Source organism: Mizuhopecten yessoensis, unplaced genomic scaffold (genome assembly GCF_002113885.1).
Source record: "Mizuhopecten yessoensis strain PY_sf001 unplaced genomic scaffold, ASM211388v2 scaffold371, whole genome shotgun sequence".
Taxonomy (NCBI): Eukaryota; Metazoa; Mollusca; class Bivalvia; order Pectinida; family Pectinidae; genus Mizuhopecten; species Mizuhopecten yessoensis.
Window position 1 is genome coordinate 600,355 of NW_018403513.1, and position 13,457 is coordinate 613,811.

Here is a 13,457-nt window from a genome sequence, read left to right on the forward strand (position 1 = left end):
ACATATTTGACCCCTGTGACCTTGAATATGGGTGAAGGTCATTCATTTGAACAAACTTTGTAGCACTTCATCTCAGCATGCTACTGGCTAAATATCATCACCCTGAGCATTTTGGTTATTCAGAAGAAGTTGTTTAAAGGTTTTTTAATACAATTGACCCCTGTGACCTTGAATATAATTGAAGGTCATTCATTTGAACAAACTTGGTAGCCCTTCACCCAAGCATGCTACTGGCCAAATATCATCTCCCTGGGCATTTTGGTTATTGAGAAGAAGATGTTTAAAGTTTTTGACATATTTGACCCCTGTGACCTTGAAAATAGGTGAAGGTCATTTATTTGAACAAACTTTGTAGCCCTTCATCCAAGTTCGCTTCTGGCTAAATATTGACACCCTAGGCCTTTCGGTTATTAAGAAGAAGTCGTTTAAAGTAAAATATTGACGCCGGACGACGGACGGACGGACGACGGACGGACGGACGGACGACGGACGCCGCGCCACGGCATAAGCTCACTTGGCACTTCGTGCCAGGTGAGCTAAAAATGGAGATATAAATTTGAATAAGAGCCACGCACCGATTGACATCAATTCTTATTTCAGTGATCTGAATTTAAAAAAATAAGCTGGTTAAACTGGTATCTGTCCAGGAAAATGTTTCTGTTAAAACGCTGTTTTCTTAGGTTTGCAAGTAATTGCTAAGAAACATGACACACAATGGTTCTGAATCGCTCACGTGGATATTTAGGCAATCAATGCAAGTTTTCTCAACAAATGTGGTATTGCAAATAAGTTCCAAGGGATGGGTCAGACCCCCACGTCAATCAAGGTAGCATACCTTTATCCAAATACCCATGCTTAGCAATTGCATATAATATAAAGGTTGAGATATCAACTGTTTCCAGGTTGTTATGGCCATGGCACTAAGTCCCTTGCGCTGGAGTAGACAGATACCAAGGACAATACTTGTAGAATGTCGTATTTGACTTTTATGCCCAACAATTGTTTTTGTGGTTATGGGGTGGAGATCCCAACCTAACCTTGTCATAATTTCCCATGTGGGCGTTACTCACAACATTGGAAGTTGCCGTTCTCCATGAACCACTTGTAGCGGGCTGTATACGGCTTCATGCGCATAAAGGACGGCTCCAAAAAGCAATCACGGATGTTTACTTGGCCGTAACAACGGTCGTGATGCATGCAGCATCTGCAATGATGTAGGTGAAACAGATAAGGAAGGTGTTTTACAAACAATCAATACGGTATTCATACTTTCAAAATAAATTATAAAAGTTAGTATGGTACTTATCCCAGATATACATCCGTGATGGAAGACTGCAAAGTCAAATAGTGCCAATCTTCAACCCTCCACCTTTCATAGCTGAGTATTTGTTTTAATATCAAAATGATAGAAAGTTTAAATAGTGTGGTCAATTAATTATTGCAAAATTTGGTATTTAACTATCTTTGATGAACATGATAAACAACAGTCACACTTTGTTGAACCTCTGTATGGCCTTGTTTAAGTTCGGGAGTTTAGAAATAAACCAAACTAGTCTAGTCCCAATGTATAACATGTACAAAATGTACCAACAGATAACACTGAGGCTAAACCAACAAAGCCATCCACAATAAAGCATTGCTCCAACAACGAAGTACAGTAGTACCTTGACTGCTAATATGTGTATGCGCAACTAACAAAGCATGCTAAACTTAAAAGCAGTTCTCTTCAACTCAAATAACCCCATTTGCATTATTTTTAAAGATACGTGAAACTGGCATCCATTTTCATTAGGGATCGTAGTGGATGTATTCCGTCTTTGCGTATTGCATAGTTATCTTCTCTTGTGAGCAGGTATTGATTGTTACGTTATTGGTTTGTGTGAGAAAATTACGTTGTTTTCTCAAAAATTGATGACGTTACTCTCACAAACAAATGACGTAACAATCAATACCTGCTCACAAGAGCAGATAACTCTGCAATACGCAAAGACGGAATAACTGTTGCGTAACTTACTCGTCTATAGGGTCTAGAGGAATACCACCTCCGCCCATGCCGCAGTAGTTTCCGTATCCGTTGAAATCCATTCCGCTCCTTCCAGTCAACATCTTAATCATGGTTCCGAACTCCCGAATACTCCGCTTGGCTCGACGGGCTTCGGTTCCTACAACCGATCAGTTTGTTATCAATGAATCCAGGATTCTGAAAATATCTTTATATTAAAAGGAATGTATTATATATATTATGAATTCTGACGCGCGATATCTATCGGGTAATTAATGCGATGAATATTGTAAAATTTGTAATGTGCAATCACATTTTAAGCGTTTTAGTTACAGTTTAATATGGAGAAGTGGAAATCATGAAAGGGGAATAAATAGAAGACATGAATGTTTTACTTACCATAAAAGTGCCCCCACAACAGCAAGATGAGAGGTAAAATTAAGTATGGTCGCATTTTACCTCTCAAACCTGACAAAAAAGAGGAAACTTATTGAAGAATGAAATGTAAAATCCAAACAAAATCATATACAAATATAAAATGAAATAATAAAAAAAACCTTTGAAATGATAGGATCTATTCATGAATTTGTAAAACGACTCTTGAAAGTGCTGAAAAAAAGTAGATTACTACGGATTTCATTTAGGTGCATTTCTAAGGCGATACATTTAGGGCATGCACACTATTATTTTCGAGAAGTTATGTCGGGCGTTCGAGATAATTAACGTAAAAGTCAATATTGTGCATGTCCTAAATGTACCACTGTACATTTCATATAAAACCTGCATGAATCAAAAATCACAATAAACAAAAACTCACATGCAAAACAGCCGACAAATAATACACAGATGAAATAGCTAGTGATCCGTTCTTTTCCTGATCCTTGAATCAATTGTAAGACACTATTTATACTGACCAGTAAATAGCAGGTCAAACATAAACTTGATTTATCGATCCGTACCGACTGATAGATATATTATCTGGTGCCATTTAGTGTCACTCTTTCATTTCTAGCCAGGAGTTGGTCAGTAGTTTATCGGGGCGGCATGACTGTGCTATTATCGCTGATATTTATGAACATACCAATGTATAAAAACACACATAAACGTGGCAAAGGACAAAGGTATCTGACGCTGTCGGTACGACACAAAGCAAAAACACCTAGTTATAATGTTCTATGTTCTATTCCACTCGTTTTATTTACCACTGCTTAACGACATTTTGTTTTGTATTTCAAGACCTATTGATCCTTTTTGTTAACAGTTCTCTCCTATGCATTCTTCAATGTACCCTTTTATGACGCCAAATATCGCTAGACAAGTAAAGGGAGTACCACGTGATTTTAATGTTTATCTATTCAGATTAAGGGAATACATATAAGGTTTTACTAATTTAGCAAGGGAAGCTCAAACCCTTATTTTGTATACTGATGTATAAAAAAAAGTTCGTCTCCCTTTCTTAATAAATTATTACATATGCGGTTATATCAAGAAATTAATTATAAAAATTGCAATGCAGAATATGGAGCTCTCCATTAAACATAAACACCGCGTTAACATATATAGTCGTTATCAAAATGTGGAGCTCTTCATTAAACATAAACACCGCGTTAACATATAATTGTAACTAGTGGTTCTTTTCTGGAAGCGTGACAATTACACTGTCTCTAGTGGTGGTTAAGGTGTTGGGCTGTTGGTTCAGGGTTTCTTAGCTCTACCCTTCGTCTCAGTAATTTGTATATCTTTATTTAATATGATGCATGCAATCTAAGGAATGTGGAGCTCTTCATTAAACATAAACACCACGTTAACATATATAGTCGTTATCAGAATATGGAGCTCTCCATTAAACAAAAACACCGCGTTAACATATATAGTCGTTATCAAAATGTGGAGCTCTTCATTAAACATAAACACCACGTTAACATATATAGTCGTTATCAGAATATGGAGCTCTCCATTAATCAAAAACACCACGTTAACATATATAGTCGTTATCAGAATGTGGAGCTCTTCATTAAACATAAACACCGCGTTAACATATAATTGTAACTAGTGGTTCTTTTCTGGAAGCTTGACAATTACACTGTCTCTAGTGGTGGTTAAGGTGTTGGGCTGTTGGTTCAGGGTTTCTTAGCTCTACCCTTCGTCTCAGTAATTTGTATATCTTTATTTAATATGATGCATGCAATCTAAGGAATGTGGAGCTCTTCATTAAACATAAACACCACGTTAACATATATAGTCGTTATCAGAATATGGAGCTCTCCATAAACATAAACACCGCGTTAACGTATATAGTCGTTATCAGAATATGGAGCTCTCCATAAACATAAACACCGCGTTAACGTATATAGTCGTTATCAGAATATGGAGCTCTCCATAAACATAAACACCGCGTTAACGTATATAGTCGTTATCAGATTGTGGAGCTCTCAATTAAACATAAACACCGCGTTAACATATAATTGTAACTAGTGGTTCTTTTCTGGAAGCTTGACAATTACACTGTCTCTAGTGGTGGTTAAGGTGTTGGGCTGTTGGTTCAGGGTTTCTTAGCTCTACCCTTCGTCTCAGTAATTTGTATATCTTTATTTAATATGATGCATGCAATCTAAGGAATGTGGAGCTCTTCATTAAACATAAACACCACGTTAACATATATAGTCGTTATCAGAATGTGGAGCTCTTCATTAAACATAAACACCGAGTTAACATATATAGTCGTTATCAGATTGTGGAGCTCTTCATTAAACATAAACACCACGTTAACATATATAGTCGTTATCAGAATATGGAGCTCTCCATAAACATAAACACCGCGTTAACGTATATAGTCGTTATCAGATTGTGGAGCTCTTCATTAAACATAAACACCACGTTAACATATATAGTCGTTATCAGAATATGGAGCTCTCCATAAACATAAACACCGCGTTAACGTATATAGTCGTTATCAGAATATGGAGCTCTCCATAAACATAAACACCGCGTTAACGTATATAGTCGTTATCAGATTGTGGAGCTCTCGATTAAACAAAAACACCACGTTAACATATATAGTCGTTATCAGAATATGGAGCTCTCCATTAAACAGAAACACCACGTTAACATATATAGTCGTTATCAGAATATGGAGCTCTCCATAAACATAAACACCGCGTTAACGTATATAGTCGTTATCAGATTGTGGAGCTCTTCATTAAACATAAACACCACGTTAACATATATAGTCGTTATCAGAATGTGGAGCTCTCCATTAAACATAAACACCGCGTTAACATATATAGTTGTTATCAGATTGTGGAGCTCTTTATTAAACATAAACACCGCGTTAACATATATAGTCGTTATCAGATTGTGGAGCTCTCCATTAAACATAAACACCGCGTTAACATATAATTGTAACTAGTGGTTCTTTTCTGGAAGCTTGACAATTACACTGTCTCTAGTGGTGGTTAAGGTGTTGGGCTGTTGGTTCAGGGTTTCTTAGCTCTACCCTTCGTCTCAGTAATTTGTATATCTTTATTTAATATGATGCATGCAATCTAAGTGTCATTTTAATACACTTTCACATGTGTTCTCTGTACGATGTGTTGCATTAATTAACATTTCCTTTCCTGACATTGGAAATCTTTCAAACTCATTTTGAAAGCAATACTGTCATTTCCTCAGAATAAAACTTGAACTGGCTTGAAATGACTTAGCCAGACTGGCTAATGGATATCTGGGATTCACTATACTAGTATCTGGATATAAGAATCACGTGCATTTCGAAATACACGCTACTAAACCATCACTAGTGACCGTTGAATTATCTAGCTTTCAGGAAAAGGCCGCTTTACTTGTAACAATAGTTTGTAATTCACCAGGGAGTTTCCATCGGATTAATTCTACCTCCAAGTATGGATGATTCCTGAATCAGTTTTAAAGTTTTCATTTCATCAATCGTTATGTTTTAGAATTCTAATTGGATTTATCCAACATCAAATATGTCTAATAAGAGTCTATTGGATTAATTTGTTTCCAAAAACTTATTTATCCGCAAATTGTTCTCAACAGTTATTCTTGCATCAAATATGATTGTCGGTTGTGTTTCAATGGAATATATTTAAATGTACCTGTAATCTTGCATTGTAAATAAATTGTTTATTTCTTTTAAATACTGCTGGTGCTTATAGTAAGTTAGGCCAAAATCTGACCATCTTTAAACACAATCATGGACGGTAACTGCTTCAAAATGGACACAGATACGGGTAAATATTTTACTTCATAGTAATTTCTACTTTCTAATGTACAACAAAAACAAAGACTGACGTCACTATCAAAAGGGAAGGGGGGGGGGGGGTCAAATGTTATCGGCAATATTAATGATGGGTTACACTAATGAGGTTTTAGAATGTGTAAAAACACCGGTTAAAAAGTGTTGCTGTTATTTACTGGTTTGTATTGGTTTATTATTAACCAAAAGTATCCCGAAAATTGTAACTATGGACGAGCTTGACACTGCAAGTGTGGTGTAGAATGACACTAAGACTGGATTACAATATATACAAAATTTAATTTACAACATATACACTATGGTTTTGTTATTTATAAGTAGTATATACCTTTGCTTTCTCACTCTAACATAAAGTAAGTATAAACAGCAACATAAGACTCACACAAAGCAGATAGATATACCAATACTACATTACACAGGTAACTATCCACCAATACTACATTACACAGGTAACTATACACCAATACTGACAAAGTCAATGTATAAGTCACTGTATGAAATCACTGCCTGGATACAGGGATCATGACAAGGTTCGTCCACCGCGGTCTGTAGTCCTCGGTCCCGTCTCTCTTATTTGACGACCTTAACCATAACTCATGTGCTGATGGGCCCACAAAGATATCCATATGAGAGGTTTCACGTGACGACCAGTCAGTCCAACTGACATAAAGTGTCCTCACAGAGCACGGTCCGTCCACATAAAGTATTCACTACCCCGGTAGCTATACAGCACACAGCACTTAGTTCACACAGAACCTAAAGATGTGGTCCACACAGGACGGTCACCATAAAAATAGCTACTACCTCTGCTAGTTCTTGCAGCCCTCACAAGAGGATTAACAGTGCTTGCCTTTCACCATTGTCCCATAGTAGAAGCTACAATATATGTACAACAGACTTACTACCTATACATATATACTGAATGTCATTAAAAGGTAACATATACGTACAGAATGTCTTACTACCCATATGTATATACAATGACAATAGCGGCAAGACAAGTTAATACGCCATTTCTACCCATTTACTAAGTAGAGTATATTTGTATACAAATATAAAAGCATGGCACAAGCCGCCTTAATATTTAGGGTAAATCCACGTGTGCGGTTCTCTCAACCATGACGCGTACACTTGAACTCTATGCCTATTACCATTATTCCCAGTTAGATTAGAAAATGGGCAATTAAATGGGGATTGTTTATAGGTAATATGTGGTTAAACAATATGTGTTAACAGGCTTATGTATAGCCTTGATATTATAAAGATAAACAGAACACACGCATCGTGCGCGCGAATGTAAACAATGTGCACCTGATATACAGGTATGGTCATATATACAATCAACAGGTAAAGTGACTAGAAACATTACAGATGAAAAACAACTATGTACATGTCGTTAACTAACAATGTTATAACAAATATAAAAACTCACCACAATCTGTAGTTTGTGCTTGCTTACACCTTCTCAATTGCGATTGAGCAAACCTACGTGTGGCTACTCATGGCTACCTGTTGATCTCTAATTGAAACCCGTAGACGGATGACCAAACTCCGGCTTAGTAAAATAATATTTCAATTACCCATGTTATCAATAAAAATAGGTTAACATTAACAAAAATATATATTAGTGATCGTGACAATAGCTTAAATGATGACTCATACATGTGTACCTTTGTGACACTCTACAAGAAAATTCCAATACACCCAATTCGGTTTTGGCTTACTCCGAGTTGTGAAATGCATATACTCTACCGCAAAATACCTGAGGTAATCCGAGTTATACAGCCAATCACGGATCATTGATAGGTCTGAGGTTTTCCCTATGGCGTACTACAAGTAAAGAAGTGCTTTCACATAAAAACATATGTTACTGCTAATATTGTGATATATAATAAGTTTTATTAGATTTTTGCCAGTGAAATATCGGATTCTATCAACTTGATAAAATTAAATATCACTTTTTAGTATTGACCAATCATAACGGTATCTTCTATTCGCTGCATTCAAAGGCAACGATATTTTGTCACAGATTCACATGAAGCGACGGTAAAATAAGTGATTGTTATGGTAAATGTTTGGTACACAGACTTAAGTATTAACATATGTATACCAGTAATGACATTTTTATAAGCAACCATACCAGAAAATAGCAGAAAACGTCGAAATTGCATTGAGAATGCCACTCAAAATGGCGCGCAGCCTTGTTGTCAAGCGTGATGTGATTAGAATATGGCGCTAATGATTATGCTTCTGATTCCCGCCCTTTTTAATGCATTAGATTTTTCATGTTTTGTGCTTTAAAAATGTAATAAATAGAAAATTCAATGGTGTCTTCAGTAATAACAAATATTTTTCACTCATGACGCTAATATTTTGATATTTTTCACTCGTGCTGCGCACTTGTGAAAAATATCAAAATATTAGCCACACTCGTGAAATATATTTGTTATTACTGAAGACACCATTAAATATCCTCTATGTATCACATAATGTACTGTGTTATCAAGTTAATATACACCCTTGTCATATTTTTGCGTATTAACTCACGTATATGACCTACCAGCCCTGTGATTGGTTGTAATGTTCAATTGTGACGTCACGCCTAGGACAAGTACATGATGTCACAGACGTACGCACTGGAGTCAAAATGGCGGCTTTTCGCATTTCAGTGTTGCATGAAAAAATGCCACAAATCTTTATTATGTGATTAAAAAGGATACGTCACTATTTTTCATTTCATATAAAATTTATGAAACTCGGTACGAGTTCTTCATTTTAGCTCACCAGAGGCTCGCTAAATTGAAAAATTCTTAGACTCATTCATAAATCTCATATGAAATGGAAACTCACGGAAGATCCTATATATATATATGTCGACACTGTAATGATTCAGAAATAGCATTAGTGACCATTTAGGGGATAGAACGTTGTTTTGAGTGGCTATACTGGTGATTAGAACATGAAATTTGGGTTGGAACTCGAGACCGATAGGTCGAGAGTTTAAACCAAATTTCATGTTCTAATCGCCAGTATAGACAGGAAAAACAACGTACTATCCCCATTCTAACACATTGGTCGAGCTATTTTTCACACCAATCAGATGCCGTCTTTTAAAGTGTGTTTGGCCGGCCAAGATGGCTATTATTTTTTGTTCAAATGTGAGCCCGCTGAAGTTTTCTGGCGTGATTATACGGAAACAATGGGATGTACATTCATATCGATGTCGTAGAAAATCTCAGTTCGGTAAGTTCGTTCGCTGTATGTCATTTTTATGTGCACAGGAGATCGACGGAAGGCGGTAGTCAAATGATTTTTTGTGGTGTTTACCGGTATCAGGTAATTGTCCTACCTACAAATATCCGATGAAATTCGGAGTGTGGAAGCACGCCGTGATCTTAATAATTGGAGTATATCCTTCAACTATGTATCAATGGAAAACTGGGAATGTTTTCTGTAAGTTGGACGTTCGTTATCGAAAATTGCTTGCGTATTTTTTTTTAGATATGTTGATTTTAACGGACTTGGTCAATTTCTGTCAAAATTTGCATCCCTGTAGTTATTCGCCTTTTCATTGGTTCGAATGCATGTACATTAAAAAAAATTGTCATTTCTTTTTTTATTCAGATAATTCTCAGATAATAATTTTGAAAAAAAAAATGTATACTTATAGAAAAGAAAAAAAATCTGACATAACAAAGCGTCAAGTGCCTATGCTTGTTCGTAAACGTCCTGCTACCAAAGTTTATACGACACATTTGGATTAATATTGCCCAAGTTCTTACATTTCCATGTCAGTATGTATATCAATCTGTGCTTATCGACAAAATCGGTGATTATTTGTATAGATTTGTGAAGAGTTTTGTGTGAAATGTTTCATTTGATTTCGGATCTAAGTAGATGCCTTCACACGGATGGAACGAACGTTTCAGTAATAAATGGAGGTAAGAAAAAGGAATGTGTACTTTTTACTTTTTCATTCGTTTCTGTTCTGTTGTCTGCTAGCCTTATCAGCGGGATTTCGCTAAGAGGCGAGCTTGACGCCATATTGTTTTGGTTGGAATCGGGGCGTGGCTTAAGTGCGATGGGAGGAGCTTAACACGATTGATCATGATTCTTTCGCAGATTAGAACATGGTCCGTATCCAATCAAAACACGCATTTCAAACGAATCGTGTTAGAATCTATTATAATACATGTTATTCAATGAAGTTTAATGATTACGTTTTTATAAAATTCGACAATTCAGTGATACTTCTCATGAATTTAAGACAAAATTAGGAATATCTAAAGCCATTCACAAATGCTTGTAGCCCGGAATCAAATCACCCTCGGGTTGAAATTCTTCAATGTCTAACCCTCGGCCTCAATTAAGTCTCGGATTATAAAATTAAAATTATCACCTGTCGGGGTAAGATTTATATAATATTCCCCTACCGTGAGGGTATGCTATAACAATCTCAACCAAAAGGGTAATATTCGTGATCAACTCACCCGAGGCTTACGTATTCAAGCCAAGGGTTAAACGTTCAAGATTCTCATCCCGAGGGTTGCGATATACCCTTCCCGTGGGAAATTATTATTTTTCCCAGTCCGTTCACTGGGTAGGAGATTCGGAAATTGAAAACACTTTTCATGGTCCGAACTAAAAAATATATATATATGCCAAGGGATGTTTAGGACAAGGAAATCCACCCTCGGGATTTTCAAATTGGTGCAAAAACATCCCGCAAAGCTCGTGTTTCAACCAATTTGAAAACCCACTGTGTGGGATCGCCATATCCTACACCCCTGGGTATGAAACAGCCTGTCGCACCAACAGCATACCAGAACAAGATTTGGATGTAACAATAAGATGAAGTCAAGAAGTTTTTAGCTGGCGATTTCATGTGGAAATCTAGATAATACATGGCACACATGCTTATAACCATTGTTTTCAGTCGTCCAAATTTCCGAATCTCTGCATCAGAATGTTCCTAATTTCGTAACGCCACGTCGCTGTTATTGCATTTCGACGTCACAAACGTTGATGGGGTGTCGGAAAGATGTGTTCACATCCCTGCTATCTAAAATACTTCCACAGCACAATCACTGGACCCTTTGTAGTGTACTTGCAAACGTTAAGTGAAACGGTATCGGTGAAATTTAACACCATATGTGTGATAAATAAAACCCCAGATTGACAGAGTTTTCCCTTGTTAACTTTTTTTTTATTAGAAAACAGCTTTGATTGTTTTGTTTTTTTACTATCAGTCTCATGATTTATCACTTATTTTTATATCTATATACTGACTCAGCCTACATTTTTTTAACTATAGATGATATTGTCAACAATAGTCAGATTTGCTCAAGTCCATAGACAACAAAACAATTCTGCATATTGGCAAGCCATTGATTGGGTCTACTGCACGTATCACAGGTGGAAGACTTGCTCAAGCTCGAGATTTTGGTTATTTTGGAGACCTAATCTGAAAATTTCTTTAAGGGTCGTCCAGACACGTAATATACAAATGCATACATGTTTACATTCAGACCTCTTTATTACGAAGTCAAAGTCCCGTTTATGTCGAAAAAATAATTATCTATAAACTTATCAAATATGGATATGTAACATCACATATTTCGTATCACAATTATCCTTACTTAATCGGAGACCAGTAACCTGTGATCTATATAACAATTCACGTGTCCCCCTCCCACCTCAACCATCCAGCCCCAATAAAAAGTCCGTATTGTAACATGAGCTCATTAACAAAAAACGAAACAATGGAGGAAAAAGGCAACTTACCACATATATCTACATAATCCAAACCAGCAATACGAATATACTGATAAACGTTTGAAGAAAGTGGACTCAGAGCTACGTTTTTCAGCCCTCGGGGTCGCAACAGCTGTCACGTGGTACAGTGAATGATGAGTAGATGAGATTCGTCTGGTACACTTCCTAGTACGGTACATCTACCTATAGTCAACATGTTCCTGGTTACTTCACAGTATTACATCCCGAAATACGTAATCTTTGAGTGACGAATTTGACCCCATCTTGTACCTTAGAAAGAGTTTTAGTTGTTCGACGCTCAACAGGGACAGATATACAGATTTAACTTCGATAAATGTTTTTATAATAGAATGGATTATACCAAAAATTCAATTCTTAGCACACACAATATTTTCTGTTCACTCCCTTAATTGAAATGCTCCACCCTTAAGTCACAATAATATACTGGTGGGTGCGAGGGTTTCTGTCCTTGCAAACCGTTCCTTCCACAAAGACATGGAGCCTTGATCAGAGTAATGCCCGGGTGAGAGAATTCGCTGCTACTTCATCACAAGCTATTATATATCATCAGAAGAAAATATGAAACTTTATCATTTCGTTAACGAGGAAAATTGTTGATTAGACCTAAAATATTGCACTAACTTGATTATTTTTTCATTATTTATAAAACGTTTTATGCTATGTATAAATAAGCAATACTGCCATATTTAGTGAAGATTTGTAATCAAAGGAAAATAGTGTTTCTCCCGTATTTACAAATAAAGTGAGAACTGGGGAATTGGGGAAATACATTCAACAGTTGACCATGGGGATATTGTTTTGTTACTTGAACAATGAAGAACAAAACAATTTAATTGAAAAAATCAAAATTTTGAGGAGAAAAAAATATTTCCTTTCTTGAAAACTGATAACAAGCATGCAATTACAATTCAGACAGCCCTATATAAGCTTGTGTGCAACATATTTTTACAAAAGATAAGCGCAAGAGTTTTCATTATGTAATGATAAGATAGGTCTGTGACATAATTCACATAAACATTGTAATGGTGTTGTTCAAAGGGAGGTAGCTCGTACGTATCGTTATCATTTCTTCTTAAATATACCGTTGCTGTTCTCATCAAATGATCTTTATATAACATTTCTTGCATAGGATAACGTAGGGTATGATGTATAGATGTAGATGATACCAGCTGACTGCAGTTGAGCTTGAACTCTATTCAGAGAGGATATGTTACAACGTGTATTGAAAAAACGCACTTTGAAAAAGAAATCAAAATGTGTTAAATCTCGGACAACGTTAACACGATTTGATAATATATATATATATATAAAGTTTGGTCTAACTCAACGCGATTTATTTGATTTGAAGAAAAAAATCAAAGAGCGTTGATGACATTCATT

At 36.2% G+C, this 13,457-nt stretch overlaps 1 protein-coding gene across 1 annotated transcript in view; it reads right to left on the minus strand.

Moving 5' to 3' along the window:
* The window catches only part of LOC110447078 (acidic phospholipase A2-like), a 10,755-nt gene extending 3,022 nt beyond the window's left edge, over nucleotides 1–7,733 (minus strand). The window contains exons 1-4 of the mRNA XM_021492516.1: nucleotides 7,714–7,733; nucleotides 2,402–2,470; nucleotides 2,015–2,162; nucleotides 1,071–1,204 (exon numbers count right to left, since the gene is read on the minus strand). Of these exons, the coding sequence (XP_021348191.1) occupies nucleotides 1,071–1,204; nucleotides 2,015–2,162; nucleotides 2,402–2,456 (337 nt within the window). The 5' untranslated portion in view covers nucleotides 2,457–2,470; nucleotides 7,714–7,733. The remainder of the gene's footprint in view (nucleotides 1–1,070; nucleotides 1,205–2,014; nucleotides 2,163–2,401; nucleotides 2,471–7,713) is intronic.
* Nucleotides 7,734–13,457: the final 5,724 nt, after the last annotated feature.